We start from the raw sequence: 22,062 nt of genomic DNA on the forward strand, positions 1-22,062 counted from the left end.
GAAGGCCCCTCTTGTCTCTGCTTTTGTTGGCCCCACTGCCACTGTCTCAAGATTGCACGGGGATAAAATGTAAAAGACCAAACAAAGGAAAAAATACGGGACTGTTAGGAAACTCCCTTCCCAGCCTTCCAGGCAGCACTAGAGGGCTTTTTGTGGAATGCTTTCTGTCATCACTAATGCCCCTCTTCTGGGTTTCAGAGTGTGCTGAGTCTAAGCCAAGAGATATTGGAGGAAAATAAAATCACGGAGCTTTGAATTCTTGTCTTCTCCAATCTTCCTGCTTTGATGTACTTTTCAGATACATCAGCTGCTGGTTTTTCTATGCATTTTATTCAAATTTTATAGCTACAATGAATGGAAAAGGGAGGCGGTTGTGTGTTTATTCCATCTTACCTGGAAGTAGTTTATTTAGTAAATATGGGTACCAAAACCCAGACGAGACCAGGACAGCTGTGAGATCTGCCTGAGATGTCATCCAGAGTCAGCAAGGGCTATTCCGTGATGTGTGTTAGAGGTAAGACGATCATCATCCAAAGTAAGACACATTTTCAGAAGGTGAAATTATACTTGGACTTTGAAAATTATACCTGGGCAACAGATATGAAACAGGACCTGAAATGTATGGATGCCTTATTTAGAAAGTGCGGTGGGAAGAAATATTCTTTCTCATTGTATTGCACAAAGATCAGTTGTTTAATTACCGTCAGTCTCCTGCCTGTAGAACATCTGTTCCCATTGTCCACTCTTAATCAATTTACAGGTAAGAAACACCAATAAACCTTTACCCTGGCTGCTTGCCATCACCTGCAGGGTCCCCGCTCACCTGGAAGGGCGTGCTCCGTAAATGTGAGACCTCTGAGATAGTCCCTTGTGTGTGTGTATGCACAAATCTGAGGGTCAGTCTGAGATTTGTCTAAGCTAGGAACAAACCTCTGGACCTCTGGATAGATCACTTCCAGCAATACTTATTTTAGAATAAAATAAAAACCTGGATAAACTGGCCAAAAGAGGTTTCTGTGTCTTAGATCTTTGAGAGCGGTTGGCAGGAAAACCAGGGATTCTGGTCTTCACCAAAACACAATGACACAATGACAGTGTGGATTTCTCCCTTCTGAGGCCCTGCAATGAGCCTCCCCACAAGAAACTTCCTCCAGGAATAATTTATACCCTTTAACTCATCTTTAACTTTATCACTGAAATTCCCAACAAGGATGGTGCTCAGTGCCAAAGCCACAGTGGTTCTTATGATGTGGGTGCCTCTGTGAAAACAGAGCCCTGAAGCCTTCACACGGGCACCCAGCAGAGGCCAGATGACAGGGCCTTAAGCCGCTCCAAGCCCGCATCACATTCATACCAGTGGATGCGACACATTACGGGCAAATGAGTCCAGAAACTGCTTTTCTATGTTGCTCAGGTTGGGTCATCCCATTCTCTTGGGGAAGATGGGACACAAAGGTTATACATTCACATATGACCAGAACAGTATGTTAACTGCAGCTTGAACTCGCATGGGGCAGGCACACTCAGGAGAATAAACGGAGCGTGGTCCATCCGGAACCACTGCTCGGTGCTCCCGCCTCCTGCCCATCACTTCGGAGAAGCTCAATGAGACCAGTGGGCCAGGAGGCACACACAGGCCTCCAGCCTGTACAAGCAAGCGGCTCAGTCTTCAGCTCCGCTCAAACCCCAGTCTTGCTGTCTTTTCACCAGTGTACACGTTTATCTCCCAGACGCTTACCAGTCCTCAAGGGACTCTTCCTCACAGAGAAGCTCCTGGCAAAGCTTAAACCATTAGTTTCTAATAAAGTAATATTTATTTGATTGCAAAGATATATAAAGTTATGTGTACAACACTTAGTAGACAAGACAGTCCAGAGCCACAAAGCCAAGGGGCTGCATCTGCTGATTCCACATAGATGACCAGGGAAATCTTAGAAGCCTCGCAGGCTGAGTGTGTATAAGAATCTGGAGAATTCGCTCTTCCTCTGTCCAGTCCAAGGAATCAGAGGCTGCCACCATAGCTCCGGTGTCTTTCCAGGGCCTGCCAAGCCTGCTCAGGGCTGGAAGAACTCTTTTCACTTTCTATCAGCCTGGTCCATGCCGTGTGTTCTGTTCATCGATGTCTCTGCTCACCTGGGATCTGGGGGAGGGGCCCAGGGCTCGCCTCGCCTGGGATGGTGGGGGGGGGGGTTCTGGGGCTCATCCCCCCATCCTCTAGGCTGGGAGCTCCTCCCAGTGGCTTTTGTTTTCCTGAGTCTTTTCCAGAGAAAAAATTCTTGGAATAATTCTGAGCTGGTCCCACGTGAATCCTTTAGAGCTTTTCACGGGCATATGATAGCGCATTTGGGTCCAGAACCTGGAATTGGGAGGGACCGATTTTAAGCCCCTCCACGTGACTGTGGGCAAAACCCTGAGAGCTTTTTTCACTAGATGAGGTAGACACTCTGGCTCTTGGAAGGGAGAGAACTTAATTAAAATCAGTTTCAGTGTTTGGTCGTCCAAGGCGAGATTCACCGCTGCTTGTAGTTCAAAGATCCTGGGTCCGTTGACATAGTTGGGGCTCAAGATAAATACTCCTCTCCTACTTTTCTTGATCACGCTCACAACGTCTTCTGCATATGCTGGGGACAAAGAATTTAGTTATTTGCAATTGTTATTGTTAAACTTTGAGTCACAATAACCCTGAATCTCCCAGATCCCTCCAAACGGTTCTTTGCAATAGACATTCTTAGGCCACGAGGAAAGGAGGCCTGCTTTTCTCCATCACTCCAACCAGATCAACTCTACCAACAGCTGAAGACAAACTCTAGTGTCTAGTGACTCTCAGTTTCACCTTCCTCCCCTGTGTCCTGTCTCCTCAAATTGTCAGTTCCTCTAGGAGCAAAGCTCATTGGAACAAGGTTGGCTGGGATAAGAGAGGGGTGTGGAATGTCCCAGGATCCTGGGTGGGGACACCTGTGGCAGAGGAGGTGAGCAGGACAGGATGGGGTCTGCACATCTGATGGGTGCCCAGGGCCGGGCCCAGGGAGTCTGTTGGGCCCAGTGCCGAGGCTGTGGCAGGGAGAGTCCCAGAAAGGGACTTCAGGGGACTGTTTCCGACTTCCTGCAGAGGAACCAAAAAAAGGTATCTTCATTCTGGAAGGTTCCCTGGGCCCTTATATATGTATATTTTTCTGAAGAAGGATTGTTTTAATGATGGCATTTGTCTCTGCAGCACACGCTTCTCTGTGTTGTCACCCACGGAACCTTCCAGAAATAAATCATCCACCAGAAAGAGTAACAGGAAGTCACAGAGAGTGCCTGCGTGTGCCCCTCCTTGTTCTGTGCTCTCCGTCGGCATTCAGAACCTACCTCCTCCTGGGACCACGTCTCTTTCAAGCAAACACAAGTTGTATCCATATTTGTTTTCCAAAACTTCAGGGAATAGATTCAGAGCCAGATCTTCCTCGCTCAGAGACGGAGTGGCCTCACTCTCCAAAGAGCTCAGTTTCGCATAGGATACGAAAGCATCAAACTCCTTTTTATCTGCGGAAGAGGAGCAACAGAAACTGTAAGGCACGGGCACCGGTTTTACTCCCGTGGCGTACCTGCACCCCCTGAACCAGATGGCAGACGGGTAAGAATCAAGATTTGGGACCATTACTGAACTGACTTAACAAACAAAAAGCAGTGTCTGTGTGCATTTCAGATCCACACTGCTGAGTGGCACTGACTGTCTACCCAGAATCGGGGTCTAATCGATGGGGCTCTCCTGCATGTTTCCCTGAGGTCAGATCAAACAGCTGGACCTCCCCTGATTAAACCACAGGGCCCTGGAGTTCCTCTGGGCTTTCTTGGCATCCTCATTGTTTCTGTCTCATTAGCTGCACATCAAAGCAGAGCCCGCTCCATCCCCGCGTGCTAATATCCAGTGAGCAAAGCCCGGCGAAGACCCAGCGCATGCGCGGGCTGAGGGCACATGTATCTGAGTCCCCACGTGTCAAATGAGATAATAATAACTTCCCAGCGGGCTGCTATCAGGGTGGCCTGGGATAATGTGTGGAAGAGCTCAGAGTCTGCCTTATAGCACAAGATAAATGTTCATTCCTTTCCCTTCTAGGTAGAAAGCTACATTTTGGAACTTATTTGGGAATATTTTTAAGGTTTCATATGCCTCTGTCGAGTCGACTATTTAAAATGCACGTGGATTCTGGGATGCACTAAAGAATGAACTGGAAGTCGTAGAAAAATCTCAGAAGTGGACCCATGGGCTCGGGAGCTGGGCACAGCTGGCTCAGCCTCGAGCACTTCACACCACGCCTGGCAAATCGCATCATTACAGAGCCGTGAACAACAGGGCTGGTTACTGCTGCAGCTTGGCAGGTTGTTCAACCACAAGCACAACCTTGGGTTGTGGACCTAAGGAGGTGCCTTCGTGGGTGGTAATGTCAGCAACAAAAAAAGAAGAGGGAATGGAGGTGATCTGGAGTCAAGGGAAGAGGATGCCAGAGGGTGGGGCCCGGGAGGCTGGGCCACGAAGCTCCTCGCTGCCCAGGTGGGGAGGAGGCCGCTCTGGGGGCGTGGCCAGCAGGTACCTGCCGTGCAGCTGAGCTGTGTGACACACCGTGGTCACCTTGATTTTTAACCCCCACATCTCTGTGACACTCCAGCAAACTAGGATTTTTCTATAATCTGAAAGCATTAGATTTCTCTAGAAATAATATTTGGGAGTGGGAGAAGGAGGTGATCTCCACCATTCTGGCTTTCTATGTCTCTCTAAAACTTGGGACAGTCAAAGGAAAAGGTCTTTGTGACTGAAAAACATTAGATTGGACACAGAGTGCCCTGAGTCACTGGGTTCTGCCTCCCTCTCAGGTTACGAAAACGCTGTCTGTGCAAAGAGAAGCAAGAGAGGACACATTTCAATTTCTTCACGGTTGATGGAGTCTTCTGTACAAGCCCAGGAATCTTAAGATAGGTAGCATTTTGGTAAAAGAAGTATGAAGTTGTCTAGGGGAGCAATTAAGACAGGGGTTAGAGAATTTGCTCAATTCAAAAAAGCTAAAAAGCTGTTTAAAATGTATCTTGGAAACACTCTTGGCTTAAGGACTTCTAGGATATATTTCTCAATAATTGGTCTAAAGAAAAGTGTGATTGATGCATTTCTCCGTTGTCCTTTTCCCAGCGATCTTTCGGCTCTTCACTGAGATCCTCGTGTGGGAAAACCATGGGCGTGCTCGGGGCATCCCAGCCAGGGACGTGCATGTCCCCGGAGTCCAGCGGAAGGAATTCTGCTCCTTCCAAAGCAGTAGAATCACTCACTAAAACCGCAAGCATCCCACCTAACCTTAGAGCCTTCCAGAACTAGAAAGACACACAGGCAGCTCTCTAGTCTAAAGAAGTGAATGTAAAGAATCGGCTATTATCCCGTCTCATGAGACTATTGACCAGTACCTCCTGGATGGTAATAGTGCTTGCATTTTACCCAACTCCATGCTTTTAAGGACATGTCCACCATCTCCAAGAGGAGATGCAGAAGAGGCAATAGCTACTGGGGGCTTTAAACCAAACTGCCTGGGTCCGTCTCTAACCCTAATACCCATGATCAGTGCCCTTTGGGGCACAGGATCCATGTCTCCATCTGGCTGGTATGGTGTGTGTGACAATGACAGCAGCGAATCCGGGTGCCTGGCAGCACTCGGTCCTCAGACCATTAGAGCTGGCGTGCACCTGCTGGACCTGCTCTAAGCGCCCCTCGTGTCTGACTCAGTGAGCCCACAAGCACCCACTGCGACTGGGATTAGGGCTTGCTTCACAGCAGAGAAAACTAAGATGCGGGGAGGTCAAGTCATCCGTCCTATGGCTCTAGGCTGGTGAGCCGAGGGACTGCCCTCAAGTCCAACGTGTCCTGCAGTCACACCGTCCTCAATGTTCCTGGCGACTGGGATGAAAAGAAATTGTTCCTCCACTGGGCTCCCTCCCTCCCAGGTGGGAAGCCACCAGACCCGCAGGAAGATCTCAGATGCTGAGGGGCGTGACTTCATGCATCAGGGAACACCCACGTCTCAAGCCCTCTCTCCCCCCTCTGTCAGTTCCACGGGCAAAGTCAGAGGCCAGGCGAGCTGGGTCTTCTCACCCCCGAGGGTCTCGTCCGTGCTCTGGTAGGTTCGGTACAGCAGCACCAGCTCGATCCAGTACCTGCAGAGGAGCGCGCCTGCGGCCAGCGCACCCGCCAGGGACGTGACGGTGCCGAGGAGGATGTAGAGGAACAGCACTGGGGGGGACAGAGCAGCCGTGAGCGGAGGCAGAGGCAGCGACCACCCCCCAACCATCAACGACCGTGGCCAGGCCGGCTCTGGGGGCTGGCCCTGTACCTTTTCCAACCCCGTTATTTTTATCAAAATTACTGCTATTGGAAACATTTTTCTTGAATCTAGAAACATCCTAAATTACATCTTGGGGGAACAATCTCAAAACGAACCCGAGAGAACGCGGGGAGAGGGGCAGTTCCCGGCTGGCCGGGGAAACTGCTGAAAGTCACTTTAACTTATTTTCCCCAGGAAACTTCCAGGCAACCTATGTGCCTCACTCTCACTTCATGTTGTAAGTCATTTTCACATGTTATCGACCCCACTGAAGACTAAACTTCCTGAGACCCAGAACCACGTCTGACTCAGGTGCTCACCTCTGCGGTAGCTAACATGCGGGAATTTCTGCCCACCCCCACGGAGCATCCACGAGGGACCAGCCATCAAGTGTGGCTTATTTAAGCCTCCCAAACATTCAAACCCTGATTGTTCTATAATCTCTATCAATGGAATGAATGAATGATACCCCCTTCGTCCCTGATCATCTTCTCAAAAGAAATTTAAATCTATTCCTTCCCAGGAATTTCCACTCCAGCTTTAAAATCACTATGATCTGTAATATCACTCTGAAACTGAGCAAGGTTACTTCCTCCCCTCCACTCTCCAACCCTGGGCGATCACATTCTCTGGATTTGGAAGCCACGAGAGGAAAACAGAAAAGGGAGCGAGGTCTTAGCGCAATACCTGCCACACAGGACATTCTCTGTAGGTCTTTGCAGAACGAATGAATGGTAGACAGCTCCCGTCAACAGAGGATTAGTTAAGAGGACCAGCCCTGGATCGCTGATGTGAAGCCCACCAGGTGTGTGGCTTTGGTCAAGGTGTTGAATGAATCAGTGCAAGCAAAGTGCTTACTTAGAACCCTGTGTGGCGTCTGGTGGATGTTAGCGGCTACCATCACCATGACTACCCCCTAGGGCAGTTCCCCTCCTCGCAGGTCAAAGCAGTTGTGCGCATTCTCAGCGACCTCCCAGGCTCACCTCCTTTCTTTTCTTTTAGTTGGACGGAATGGGTAGTGTTCCCAATGGAGTTCTGGGCAAAGCAGGTGAATGTCCTGCGGAGATCACGCTGAGTAACTTCGTTTAAGAAGACAACGCGCTCTATGATTTCATCCTTTAGGGTGGATTTAATGCTGGGAAAGGAGAGGAAACACCACACCATGTAGTAGCATAGATTGACGCCCGTTTGCAGTATTTGGAGTGGTCCCATTTGCGGAATATGCCATGTCTACACAAGCAGCCTGGGTCGGTGTGTCTGTCTGCTCATTGGCTTGGTGTGTCAAACTGAGCTTCAAGACAACTGACATATTTCAGTCTATGGTCCTGTCCCAAACTGCATGTGGCCCCACGTTTAAAATTAACCCACCCTTGGTATTTCTGCACTTTTATTTGCACCACTAGTTGGAGCTGCTGTCTACACTGTCAGCTCCGTGTGTTCAGTCAGCTATCTGTGTACATTTAAGAGGTTTCTAAAGGTGAGAGCATCAGTGTGAGTTGCAAAAAAAAAAAAAACTTAATTCGCTAATTTTCTTCTTACCTTTTCTCCTCAGGCGCTGGGACTTCCCACTCCTGCTCAGAATCTTTGATGTACCATCTTATCACAGGTTTAAAGTTTATTTCGAAGCCAAATCGTGCTGTGCAGTTAAGAGTTAAAGGCTCTCCTGAAAGTGAAGGGGTCACAGAGGAAGGAAGGAAGCGGGTGAGAACGCTCTGCCCTGCGCAGGAGGGGCCCCCCCACCTCGGAGGCCGGCACGCTCACAGGTGAAGCGGCTGTGTCAGAAAGACCCAGACGTCTGTCTGTCTGTCTGTCTGTCACTCAGGGATGTTTGTCTCTACCGGGCAACACTGAAGCTCTCAAACCTAAGACTGTATTTCTTAAAACGAAGGTGAGGATGGTCATAGCACTGAGGATTCTGATGCGGTTTAAGGGGAAACACCAGGAAAACGAGCAGATTCCGTGACGAGGCTTCCAATGCTGCTGTTCAGGTCGTACAAGGTGTGTCCATAAAGAATATTTTACTAACCCGTGTTTGCCTGTTAAGTGATAATCCTGAGGTTTCAGTAGCATGTGGTTTAGAGAAGTTACTTCAGTTTTCAGCTGTATTTTGAACGATGCGCTATGGACGGGCGCGCATGTGACTCCACTACCCGCTTTCTGCCCATTTTCTCTGCCATTTTAACTGTGAAACGGTTAGAGACTCCGTTTGAAAACTTATCTTTGCACCTAAATAATGCTTCCTCCACGATAAGACTAAAATTCACTGATACGACAGGTAACTTGGCTATTTTTGAATTAATTAGTTTTCTCCCTCCTTCCTTCCCTTCTTGCGACGTTCCCCGTATCGTAATTATTTCTGTTTCTACAATCAGGATACGCCGCTACCGCCACCTAGTGGTCTCTTACCATAATCCTTTTTTTCCCCCATTTCTTGCTGCCAGAATAAATACCTTACTAACATTTAAAAGAACACATTTTACTGAAACAACCAGCACTTGGTTTTAAATAGAGCAGTTCTTATTCGGCTGTGTGGGGAGATGTAGATGTTACCGAAGCTGACAGAACGAAAGGGGACCACAGAAAGTGACTTGTCCCCTGTACCCCAAAGAAGACACTGCTTTGGAATACAACTTATCTGAGCAGGATTTGTAGTATTGTCTCACAGGTACCTTAAAGTCCAGACCAAACCCTGTACTCACAAAGGTTAGGGCTACCTAAGTCACATGTATAGACTTAACCAATGGACCTAACCTCCCTTTTTGGGCGGAGTCAGGAAGAACCTCAGATCTATCAATCGTGCCCAGCACACCAGTCACCTAACACACAGCATCCTGTATTTCTCAGTGCAAGCTGCTGAGGTCAGCTCTATTCTGCCCAGTTACAGATTTATAAACTGAGGCTTCGAAAGATTAGGTCACTGCATCAGGTCACAAAATCAGTCAATGTCAACATCATTGGGGGAGGGGGGGTCGTACCACCCACCTTACCCAGTTCTACTTCCAGTGTGTCCTTGACAGGGTCCAGAATATCTGGTTTGAGATTAGTGTTCTTCACTAAAAGAAGCAAACAGAAAGCATTATTCGCATTGGGAAATCTGAAGGGCTGAGTGCTGAAGACTTGAGAACATGCTCACACTTTGATCTAGATGTTTTAGACCTTCTTCTTCATATTTTATCCAGAATTCACAAGGCTAGAGGTTTGTTTCCATGTGAAAAGCGTGCCTTCAAAGGTGACTGTGACATCAGGCAGCAGGTGCTGGCAAAATGTGGGTCCTTGACAAACCCACATCCACCGGGGTACGTTTTCTTCCACACTAGCCCTGCTCACCGATTGCAGACTCGAACCCCCATCTCTGTCTTTCTTTTCCTTCAAGATTGCTTTTCAGTGCCGTCTGGCTAAGTAGTCCAAGAAGGAGAACCCACCTGACAAAGGGCACGGGTAACCAGATCAGAGTCCACCTCTCCATCCTCAGATCCACGGTTTGTTTCAAAATAAAGGTGAGCTCAGCCCTCCCTGAATCTTTCATCCCTCGACTTCCCACCACAGACTTTCAACTATGCCTCCATAGTTGAAGGCCCAATCGTCCTGAAAGGCCCATTTCCTAAGAAGGGAAAATCCATCATGTCTGCCGGCACATCATCCTCTCTCACTTCTCGGGGAACCCCTTCCCTCAGTTACACCTTCCTCCTGTATCTTTGGCTTTCTCTCTGTCCTTCTCCCCATCAGCATTTATCCACATTCGGTCTCTCCATCTTAAAAAAGAGGAGAAACCCTTCCGCTCACATCCCTGCCTCGCCCCCTTCCTTCCCAGCCAAGTTCTTGTGAGCGCTGTGTGTTCGTGTCCCCCCTCCCCTCACCTCCCGTGGAGTCTGACTTCTGCCCCCATCACGCCACTGAGACTGCTTTGGCCAAAGTCACCAGGGACCTCCTTGCACCCAGGTCCACTGGGCACCGCCGAGTCTTTAATCCACTTCTCAGCTCAGTGGCGCTGGAGGCTGCTGGGCACGCTCTCGGGGGATCCTTCTCCTGACCTTTCACCCTGGGGCTGTGTGCCCCTCCTCGTCTGCGCCCCTTGTGAAGTCGGTGCCCCTCCAGTTCTGTCCTCGCTGTCTTCCTTCGACCCCCGCTCCCTGCCGGGCAGCTCGCTCTCCAGGCCTCTCCCCTACGACAGGTCTCCGCCCCTGAAATGCTCTCTCTCCCACATCGCCAATTTCACTTCCTCCCCTGCTCTCCTCCCCACCCTTCCTCTGGCCCCCACTTGCTGATAAGATGACAACCTCCCTCTTCCCAAATCCCATGACCCGTTCCCAGGCATCACTCCCTCCTCCTTGGGACACGTGACTGCGGAGCCCTGGGACAGTTCTATGTCCTCACACACCTGCTCCATCTCCTGTGGGCTGCTCTTTCTCCCCGCGTCCCCAGGTGCTGGAAGCCCCCAGCCTCAGTTCCCGCTCCCTCCTGTCTGTACTCACTGCGCACGTGACCCCTTCCCCTCGGCTGTATGTGTGCCGGCCACCCTCACGATCACAGCTCTGGCCCTCGAGTCTCAGGACTGGTTTAGCCAATCCCCACTTGTCACTGTGGCTTGATGACTTCAAGTCCTCTCTGGCCTACCCCTGAGTTTCTTCCACTGAGAATTCTTCTTTTCATTTTTTTTCTATCTCCTTCCTTACATGGTTCCAGCAGTTACCAACTCATCCAGGCCAGAAAGCTACACCAAGTTTGAGCTCCCTCTTTCTTTCATCTTCCACAGTAAAATCCATCAAGGTGTCGCATTAACACTCAAACAAAGCCATTTCTAATCACCTCTGCGAAGTCTGTTCAAAGAGTCACCGCCTCTCGGGGAGGGAGGGAAATGGTAGCTGTCCTGATGGTGGTGGTGCTGTCATGGGTGTAGACCTCTGTTGAAATTCATCAAAGTGTACCTCTGAAGCATGTGTCGTTTACAAGAATCATACCACAATAAAGGTGTTAAAAAGAGGAGCGACCAGAGACATCCTTTAAGAACATGAGTCAAGCCCGCTGCTCCCCCACCCGCGCCCTTCAGCAGCCCTTGCGTGTCTGCCCTGATCTGTCCTGTCCCTCCTTTTCCACCCACCCTATCCTGTCCTTGCTCCGTGTGTTACAGAAAGCCCACCGAGCCGCCCAGCTTAACACCTGGCTCTCATCCTTTTCCCTCTTCCTCACTCCCAGTTCCCAAATCCTTTCATGTGTAACTTCCTAAATATTTCCTGAGTTTGTTTACTTCCCTGAATCCCCTCCCCCAACCCCGCTGCCCGGTCACTCCTGGCTCAGGTCACCATCAGCGATTGCCTGCTTGACCCCCGGTAGCCTCCTCGTGCTTCTCCCTGCCTTCATTGTTGCTCCCCCAAATCCATTTTCTACACAACAGGCAGAGTGCTCCATCTCAAGTCCAGGTCTGTTCATGACACTCTCCCACTTAGAACCCTCAATGGCTCCCCACTGTTTCTCAGACAAAGTCCAAAGTTACTGGAACCATGTAATTTTTGTTCTGCTTCCAGAAACTCACACTCACCTGACCTCTTTCTTTCTGAAATGCCCTGTGCTCTCTCATCTCCCGGAAATTAGCTATGCTGTTCCTTCTGCCTGGAACAGCATCTTTCCCACCTCCACTGGGCTAGCGTGCCCTCACCTCTGGGTTCTCACTTGGACTCGGTCCACTCAGGCTTGGGTGTGGTGGGGCCCCCACGTGCCCACTTCTTCCCTCCCTCTCCTGTTCATCACGCTGAATTGTGATGCCCCACGGGATGGTGCGTTCCCGGAGGCCAGCGAAAGCATCCAGGTATTCCTTCTTACACCCTTAGTGCTGGGGCCTGACGTGTGTCAGATGTTCAACAAACATTTGTGTAAGAGTGAATGCATGAAAGAATGAGTGAGTAAATAAATGGGGAAGACAGGAATGATGACAGAGAAGGCTTGATTGAAAATGACATGACCGGCGTGACAAGGCGTCCTCTGAGAGGGAGAAAAGCAGATTCTGCTACTGAAAATTTGAGGGGGTGAGTAATCCTGTCTGAGTGAAAGGGCGGTCACACTGGGAGGGGGCAAGTGGTCCTCGTAGGGTGTTTGCAGTCTAACTTCTGGCCCAAGGAACAGTCTAACACAAATTTAAATTGCTGGGATCTGAAGTCATGGGGAGCAGGGCCAGGAAGTAGGCAGGGGGGCCTGACTTGGTCTCAGCGTGCTCCATGTGGTTTGCATCGTTCAGTGAAAGAAGAGGAAGTAAGATAAATTAATATACTTACTAAGAGCTAAGTCAGTCATTCTACATGGTTATGTTTTGATACAGGCCATGCTTAAATTAATTACATCGTCGAGTTTATCCACGCTAACATTAGTAAATCTAATAGGAATGAGCCAAGGGAAAGACTGGACCAAAAATGGACAAGTCACAGAAGAATAAACCCAGTGGGCCAGTAAACATACGACAAGGTATTCAGCTTCGTTGGTGGTCGGGGAAATGTAAGCTGGTATGGATGGAAAAAGGGATCCCCCGACTTGACACCAGTCAGAAGGTCTGAAACCACCAAGTATGATTTGGGAGCAATGGGAATCTGGTCCTTGCTGATGGGGGTGCAACTAGCAAGGCAATACCTAAGAACAATACCGTATGTGTTTATCGCACAAGGCACGTTTTATGACATAAACAGAACAATATTCTGTTTCATTAATGGACACACACATATGGGGAAAACACATAAGAACATAGACAGAAAGAAAATAAGCTAAGAGGGGACCACGTTTGTGAAAAGAGGAAGTGGGAAGGGCTGAGGGCATCAGCCTCAAACGTATCCGTAATGCTTTGTTTCGTTAAAGAAAAAGTGAGACTTTAGCCTGTGGAAAAGCCACTGTTAAAGCTGGTGGTAGGTATGTGGGTGTCACAGTTCTGGGTGTGAACTATGTAATATTTTTAACAATCATTAGTTACAATGTGTGAAATGGTTAACATTGCTTATTTCTGTGCAGGAATATTTAGTCTTGTTTTTTGAATTTATCACAAAAACCAACCAGGGATCGAAGCGTGGGAAGCGCAGCTTGTGACAGCTTGACCGTGATTCAGAACTAGGCCTTCCTTGAAGGATGGAATCTAGGTTAATGGAAAAACTGATGTTCACCAGCATTCCAGTCTTTACCACTAGGTATGGCTGTCCCCTTTGTTCCCTCCCAAAAAAGGAAAAACACCACGAAGACAAGGACGATAACTTAAATTAGGCAGCTGGGGTTGAAATCTCAAATACTGCACCCACGATCTCACTCACCAATGGTCTTCACTTGGACAACAGCCCTGACTGTCCATGAACTTGCATTATCCGACCGGGTGTAATCACACACATACGTGCCCTGGTGGTAGTCGTAGATTTCATCCACTTCGATCGGGCTGCGTCTTTCTTGGGGGAGTAGTTTTCCATTCTAACCCAAGAGACAAGAACGTTAAATAACATTCTTTAACTGGATAATTGCTCTTGACATGAAACTCACCTATAGAAAAACTGCATGGGTTTGGGCCAGGGAAGGGAAGGCCAGTCTGCTATAAGGACATTGCAGAGCATAAAACCCCAAGCTATAAAAAGATTCTACTCACAAACCATGTCTGTTGGATTCTTCCTTGAAGTCAGAGGCATTTTCAAAGACAATTCCCTTACATGTGGCAACCAAGACACCAAATTAGATCAGCCCACCAAGAGTTGTTTAACCTGGTATTTCCCAAGGCATGACTCAGGCCCCAGGGAATGTTCTAGAAAGCTCCTGGTGTTCTAAGTGAATGATAACTAAATGATTTTTTTAAAAGCATATATATTTGTATTTCTGGAAATTGACATAGATTTCCTGTGTATGGGGCCAATATAAAGTTTCCTCTTTAAATACATTTAACTCTCATAAAAGAATAAAATTTAAATCAAAAACATTAAGTCGCAGCTAAACAGATGTACTTAAATTTGACAAAGACGAGCCGATGACTGAGGAACAATTGAGTCAACTCAGAGTGGACCCCAAGTTGAGAACTAAAATTCAACAATGACGTTTCTCTCTCTTACTTAGAATTTCTCAGTGGCATCTCTTTGCCTGGAGGATGAAGTTCAAAATCCTTCACAGCCTGGTCTTGTCATTGCTTCCCAGACTCATTTCCTGCTGCCGTCCCTCTGCCCACTTGTCATTCCCTACATGACCCTGTTCTTCCTCAGTCCACGCAGTCACCATCTCCCATCATTCTTCCCCACCGGGTAGGCAGCCGCTCATCCCCCAGTTCCCATTCATGCAAGGTCATTCTCAAGGAGACAAGTTATCAGGCGCTGCGCGAGCAGGCTCAGCCACACCTGCTCCCAAAGCAGTGAGCACGACCTCCATCATGAGCACAGCCCTTCTATGCTAGTGCAGTGAGTGTCTCCTCTGCGGTTGTGGAGGGCAGCCTTTGTGTCAAGACACGTGGCAGGTCCTGGTCGCACTGGGAGGAACAAACATAGCCCCTGCTCTCAGTGCGTTCTGTCCAAGAGCGCAAGTCTGAGCCGTGAGCCGGAGTACAAAGCACGCAGGTGGCTCTGGCTTAGCTCACAGGTGGCAGAGATGCTCCCCCCAGTCTAATCAGAGCCTCAAAGAACATGTAGGAATCAGTCAATGAAAGTAATTGACATTTTAGGAGCACTTGAAGCAAAGCACGTGTGTGGGAAACAAGGCCACGGTGGGAGGGCTGATGCACGTGGCTGTGTTTGCTCTTCATGTCCTCAGGAGGCAGCGAGCAGGCCAGCAACAGCAAGGTCTTTGTAAATGATGGGTGAGTAAATGCAGGTGTAATTGGAAGAAAGGTTTTGAAGCATGAGAGTCACATGAGCAGACATTTTTAGAACCATGACTGGCAGCCAAGTATGGAGGCTCCTGTACATTTAAGCAAAGACTATCTTGATCACCTCTGTATTGGGAGGGCCTAGGACATGGTAGGGGCTCGGTAATATTTATCCAATGATGGAGTATGACTGTATCATTAACCCTGTAGCTGCTAACCTCCATGTAGCACTTCCAATTTCCCACTAAGTACCAGAGGCATGTCTCTCACCACTGTAGTTGAAATAAAAGAGATAAACAACAAAATTAACAAAATAATAAAAACCAATTACCAATCCAGATTACAAAGTTCTTTCTCATGCATTATCTCCTATGCTCAAAGGATTCTCTGATTTGGCTGGTATACATTCTACGTTCCATTTCACAGATGAGAAACAGAGGTTCTGAAGTTTGTGTTTGGCTCTATGTCATAGAGCTTGTGAGAGGCCTCAAAAATCAATCTAAGTTTTTCTGACTCTGAGTTTCATGTTTTGATTGAGGAATTTCCCTTCCACTTTGCCTGCTGACTCGAAGAAGCAGGAATTCCCCTACTCCAAGTCTCTGGTGTGGTTCCTGTGGCCTCAGAGAGAATTTCCAGTCAGTTGGCAAGGAGTCTGAGAAGAGGGTCAGAACTGGTCAGGGCGGGGCAGCTGCAGATAGGAAGTCAGACAAGGCCAAGAAGTGGGACAGAGCAGGCTGAATATCTATCAGCTGATCTCAAGGATCAAAAATATCTTCAAATAAATCTTCAGAGCCTGGGGTAAACTCTAGAGAATATGGTAAAAACATCCAAAGAACAGAAATTGGAGTGGGTGTGTGTCATCAATCACACAAGAAGGTGATGCAGAGGAGAGGATACAGACTTGTCACCAGAGCTCAAGGGCCAGAGGGAGAATGAGTAATAACAAAGTGGACCTGATTTTTTTCTTTATGAAAGAATAAGCATGGCTTAGTATGTATCATCACGACTTTATGGGATGGAACTCAGTCAAAACATCAAGGAAAAGAGATGGGGGAAGGAATTTGTGCCAAGAGTGATGGGAAACCCATTCTAATAACACAATCACAAATGACCCTAGTAGGAAAGAGAGGTGCCCATGGGGCTGCACGGGAAATTCTTTCTTTTGCTCAGATGTGAGTCAGTCCTGCACACAGGATGGAAGGAGGAGCATCTATCAGTGTGACCGCAAATACAGAGAGTGAGTGATTCCTAAAGGAAAATGACGCATGTGATGACATGTGGACGGCGGCGTTGGACAGCTGTTGGGCAGTTGTCTAGGGTTATGAGAGTTCTGAAATTTCACACTGAGGACAGTGGCTCATCTATGGACCTTGGAAACTGTTGTTAAAAATCGAACCTAAGCCATCTTTACCTCTTCTCTGCCTGGAATCTCATTAACCTTTGGTCTAGCCAGTCTCACCACCTTCACCAGTTCTCCACATCACTGGACTCACAGAATGCCAACAGTTACTATGCGAATGAGGCCAAAGGAAACGAGAAGAAGTGGCAGGTCTATGTGCAAAAATTCCATGGAACACAGGGCTCAGAGATGACCTGGCAGCCACGTCAGCACTGTGGTGTGTGACTGAGGCTGTCTCAAACCACCAATGGAAAAGTCACTCGGGGCACAGTCCTACAGACAGCAGGTCATGGCAGTGTCACAGACACACACAGCTCAGGGCCCCAGGCCCTTGCAGGGGAACGTCTTCCATTCCCCTGCATTATAACTTTGCCTCATGTCAAAGATTCGCTTAAAGAACACAAAATACCCTCTGGTGAATGCAATGGCCTCTCTTTAAGATGAAGTCTTATGCCAAAGATATTTTTCATTATATTTTTATAATGAGAAAGAACAGATAATTCACTTTCATTCTGACTTCTTGATCATTAAATATTTCAGTTAAGAATCTCCAGAGACTCCAGCCCATGAGGCTTATTTCACTTGGATGTTCTATACAGCTGGCAGGTGTGTCCCTGGCCCACAGTTTCCTCCGAATTCATTCAGTAACACTGTGTTTTCATCTTCTCAGCCAGTGTTAGTGTCATCTGCTCTGAGATAATTGGGGGAGACGCACCCACCACCTGAGTACCTGAGGTTTAGCACGAAGGAAAGGAGCCCTGGGTATTATTTCCTGCCCAATGTCATTGCTTTTAGTGACACCCTGCTGCCATGAGGTCTGTGACTTTCCAGGACCCTGTGTGTATGTGTGTCTGTGTGTGTGTGTGTGTACACACGTGCACACACACGCAATTCATGAAACATAACCTAAATGATGGACTGTCCAAATTGGAGTCAGAAGGTACAATTTTCACAACAGCCATTGTTTGCCTACTTTGAGACACATGCCTGGTCACCATTAAGAACACCTTGATGTTTGCAGTCAAGGCCCCAGGGAAGTGAACTACAGCTTCCTTTTGCAAACGTCGTACCATGTTAGGGTTCAGGTCACAAGAGCAGTGTGTGCAGACAGCTGGCAACTCCTGTGTGGCTTGTGCATGTCAGAAAGTGAAAACAGCTTCCATCTCAGGGACACAATCACTGAAAATTCGAATGCATTTTCATTTTAAATAACTGAGCCTGCTTTCCTGGGCTGGGAACAGCCTATTCTGACATAGCAAGACATCTGCCATCCAGACTACAAATACTTTCAAACCATGGGAAGTTTTGTTCTTAAGAGAGAACTGAAAATAATGAGCAGAGCCACTGACTCTTCTTGCTAACCTCATTTTAGAGGTTATGAAATTAACGTGTTTCTGAAATTCAGATTTTATTGACTGCAGCGTATTTTCAGTGTCATTTTAAAATTCAAAGACGAGGCCTTAAGCACCTCACTCCCCCTCCAGGTACGCTTATTTCTCAGTGGACGTAATAGCACCTGCTCACCTGTGGTCACTGAATCTCAAGAGAATCAGGTGAGGACACGTCTTCACACCCCAGTAATTTCACCCCCTGAGCCCCTGATTGTTGAGTCTCAGAGCACAGAAAGCCAACAGGTAAACACGGGCCACTTTCTTGACTTTGGTCAGTGGGAATTTAAAGTGATATTTTTATATAAACAAACAGATGTATTTGGAAGTCAATTTAAAGGTTTGCATGGTTTTTTTAAAGCAAAATATTGGATGTCAAACAATTCTTACACGTGTAGGAGGTAATTTAAATTCTGTTCCCAGACTTCACCGCCCAAGGCTCAGCTGACACAGGGTTGACTTTGGAAGAGATCCTTACGCAGCACCCGTATCTGGCAGGACTCAGAAAACTTGCGAAACATGATGAAAACGTGAAATGTTTTTGTTTTGAAGTTCACTGACATGCGGTTCATAAGTAAGAATCATTTTGAAACTTGTCTTTTCCCAGCTTCCTTTGTTCCCTTTTTCTCTTAGCACGGCACTCCCTCCCCAACGTCTCACCTGTGCGAGACACCTGTCACCCGGGCCACCCTGTATTTGCCTTCACTGTCTTCCCAGATGTGTCCTCTTTGGAAAGTATTCCAACCTCCTGCTTCTTTCAGAAGCCCTTCAAGGCATACTCGTTGGGCGTTCCTTTTGCCTCAGCCAAGTGAAAATGAATGAATCTGGTCTTCTGCATGAGCAGGTGTTTGCAAGCTTATGTCTCGGCCTCGCTTGTAATATACTTGAATTTTAGAAATGTTTCTGGCACGGATAAAAGGACAGTTCTAATAATCAGAATATCAGAGCCTGCAGCTTCCTAGGGGAAAGATTGCTCTAGAAAGTCGAGTCTTCACAGGCATAGGGCCGGTCTCTGGGGAGCTCTCGGCCTCAGATTCAAGCACATGTTTCTATCAAATATGTATGGGGACGTTACTAAAAAATCCATACCCTGGCATCAGCTTTGGAGAGGTCATTCCTACCTGGTACCAGGTCACCTCTGGACTCTGTGCATCACTTTGGTGGCTGAGACCGGGGCAGTGAATGGAGTCCGTGCTGCCGAGAAGAAGGCTTTGCTTATATGACACGGGGCTCCCACAGGATATGTTTGTCTTGGGTTTAACTTCTAAGATCATCTTGACACAACAGGCCTCGTCCTGGGGGCTCCTAGGAGAGTTAACAAGGTCCTGTGAACAAGGTCCTTGTTATACCCAGATAACAAAGGATTTGGGAATGTTTTCAGATAGGAATGTATTTGAGACATACCTAATCCTAGGTCTACAAGTATATGACCCAGCATCCTTCATCCCTGTGGTCAAAAAATGAAGGGCTCTTCTGTCCTTGATGATGTGAGGATAGTTTTGAGTAATTTCTACCAGTGGACCTCCGTTCTGAGGTTGTAGATACCATTGGACATCGGACAGGTTCTTACTGCCTCTGCAGGGCAGGTGGTCAGAGCCTTGGGTTGGTGAGAGTCGACTTCTGTAGTAGAAGTGGGATTTCCGTGGCTCTGGCAAATCACAAAATAAGACAGACTCTTCCCCACACCTGGCAGCGTATGTCCTAGGAAGCGTTTTGGTGGAGCAGTCTGAAAACCACGACACACAAAGCAACACAGAAACACATTAGAAAATGAAACTCATAACTTGTATTTGCAAAGAGCACTTGGTTTAACCAGGGATGAAGCTGCCTGTGTGTCTTCTTCACTGTTCCCATTTTGTGGGGAAGAGAAGTTCATATTCTAACTCGCCCTGGACTTCAGCATCACCGGTAGCAACAGAGATTTCCTGTTAAAGATGGCCAACTCACCTTTCATTCCTCACCTCTTTCCACTGAACAGCCAGCTACAGTAACTGGGCTCCCCATCAATGCCTGGCATCAACCAAAACCTGTTCACCCCAATAATTTCTCCTCCCACCTCCATCTTGGTAGTAGAAAGGAAATGCTCTGTATGATTATGTCATGCTGATGTATCAGAATACCTGTCCCTTTTGAGCGTGACTGTAAGATCCACAACGTTAACATGAAAAGTGGAGAACCCTACCTGAGATGTCAGGTCCTTCCAGTCTCCCTGACGCGACAAGCCAGAGAAGCATCCAGCCCAAAGAAAGCATTCTTCTCCCCGGGTCCTGTCATCACTTCAGTACATTTGTTCTGGTCCCAGAGGAGAGGGCCTTGTAACTCAGAGCTCCACCCTGAGGATCCTCTTCATTTCTGCAAATCAAGAAATGGGAAATGAAGAAATCAGAACCAGCAATCAAAACGCAAGTCACACAGGAAGCTTTGAAAGGGCACCTACCCAGACGAGCCCTCCCATGCCCACACTTAAGTGGTATTTTCAACGGCGTGTGGCAGCCACTGCACGTGTCAATTCTTACACAACTAAAGGAGGGGGACCATCTCAGGCTCACGGTACCTTTTGCACGTATGCTCCACATGGTGTGTTCTTTGGGCACCATTTCTTCATGGAATCCCCTTTTCTTCCTTTTCTTGAAGTTCTGACCTAGTACATATATTTTTGTGAGTAATTTGGAAAGAGTTACATAAAAATTTTTCCCCAAAGATGATCCAAGTTGAATGAAAATGTCAGACCGAGTATGTCTATGCTGCTACCTTGCCATAAATGTTAGCAAAGAGGGGCTGTTTGACTCTGCGCTCAAGGGTCAGTCATAGTGTGGAGAACCATGTTAAAGAAAAAGTTACTCTGACACTTGTTAAAACAGTGAGGAAGACTTTTGTTCAAGGCTATTCCAACAGGGGAGAGAGACCAAGCTCAACTCAGAACACAACAAGGACCGGCGAGGATTTGGAGTTGACCAGGAAGGTGAACCTCAGAGGGTGGGAAATCACAAAGCGGAGACGTCAAGAGCAGAGGAATTCTGACTAAAGCGTCCAACAGGATCCTTGCTAATGACAGATTAAGGACTTAAATAGCAAAGGTGGGAGATGAGGTATCAAATAACAAGGATGGGAGGATGACTACGCAAAATTCCCTGCTAAGACTGGACTGGGCAGACCAGTCAGGGTGAAGGCCAAGGTCGAGGCCCACCTGAGAAGAGGTCTCAAGGAGCTTGATTAAAATTTGATGAGGAAAAGAGTCTTTGTCAACACAAGCAAGCAAATAAACAGTGACAGGAAAATGCAATGAAAAACAAATGCAGTGATAACAGAAAAGAAAAAATTAAAGAGGGAAGGAAAGGGGAGAGAAAGAGAAGGAGGGAGGGAGGAAGGGAGGAAGATGAGAGAAAGAAAGAGAGAAAGAAAGAAAGAAAGAAAGAAAGAAAGAAAGAAAGAAAGAAAGAAAGAAAGAAAAGAAAGAGAAAGAGAGAAAGAAAGAAAGAAAGAAAGAGAAAGAGAGAAAGAAAGAGAAAGAAAGAAAGAAGAAAGAAAGGAAGGGATGGAAGGAGGGAGGGGAGGGGAGGGGAGGGAAGGGAAGGGAAGGGAAGGGAAAGGAAAGGAAAGGAAAGGAAAGGAAAGGAAAGGAAAGGAAAGGAAAGGAAAGGAAGATAGAGAAAAGTTTTACTGAGCAACACATGGCCACTCAGAAAGTTCTCTTTTAAAGTCTTCTTCCCACAACACCTCTGTTTCTTGGACAACTGACAAAATCAATCTTTCTTTCTCTCAACCTCTGTCTCTGTGTCTGTCTCTCTGTCTCTCAGTTCCCCTCCCTCCTCTTTCTCTCCACATCTAGCCAGCCATGCAGGTTCCTCTCCCCACTCCTCCATGTGCTCACTGGCCATTCCTGCAGCCACTCCCTCTGCCCAGACTTTCCCAGGACACTTCTCTCCAGGAATCCCCATCTTTTCTCATAAATAAGTACTTGGCTTTCCTCAACTTATAAATTCTTCGTTTTCAACCCTTTAGACACTCACACACACACCATGTCTCCAACATCTTCAGATGCAGGAGAAGGGAGTAATTTTAATATTTATAAACTATTTATGAGTCACTATGTTTCCCTGACAGAAATGTTGAACTTGAGGTGCCTTTGGA

At 47.5% G+C, this 22,062-nt stretch overlaps 1 protein-coding gene across 1 annotated transcript; it reads right to left on the reverse strand.

Annotated features, from left to right (window-relative positions):
* Positions 1–1,866: 1,866 nt before the first annotated feature.
* On the reverse strand, positions 1,867–20,183 carry IL18RAP (interleukin 18 receptor accessory protein). Its single transcript, XM_072951629.1, is given in 11 exon segments — positions 1,867–2,264; positions 2,266–2,621; positions 3,352–3,525; positions 6,116–6,253; positions 7,328–7,479; positions 7,884–8,002; positions 9,327–9,397; positions 13,625–13,775; positions 19,053–19,236; positions 19,336–19,657; positions 20,114–20,183. Coding segments are annotated over 11 exon segments (1,872 nt in total). The 3' UTR covers positions 1,867–2,129.
* Positions 20,184–22,062: the final 1,879 nt, after the last annotated feature.

The sequence above is a fragment of the Vicugna pacos genome, chromosome 28 (assembly GCF_048564905.1).
Source record: "Vicugna pacos chromosome 28, VicPac4, whole genome shotgun sequence".
In the NCBI taxonomy this organism is placed as follows: Eukaryota; Metazoa; Chordata; class Mammalia; order Artiodactyla; family Camelidae; genus Vicugna; species Vicugna pacos.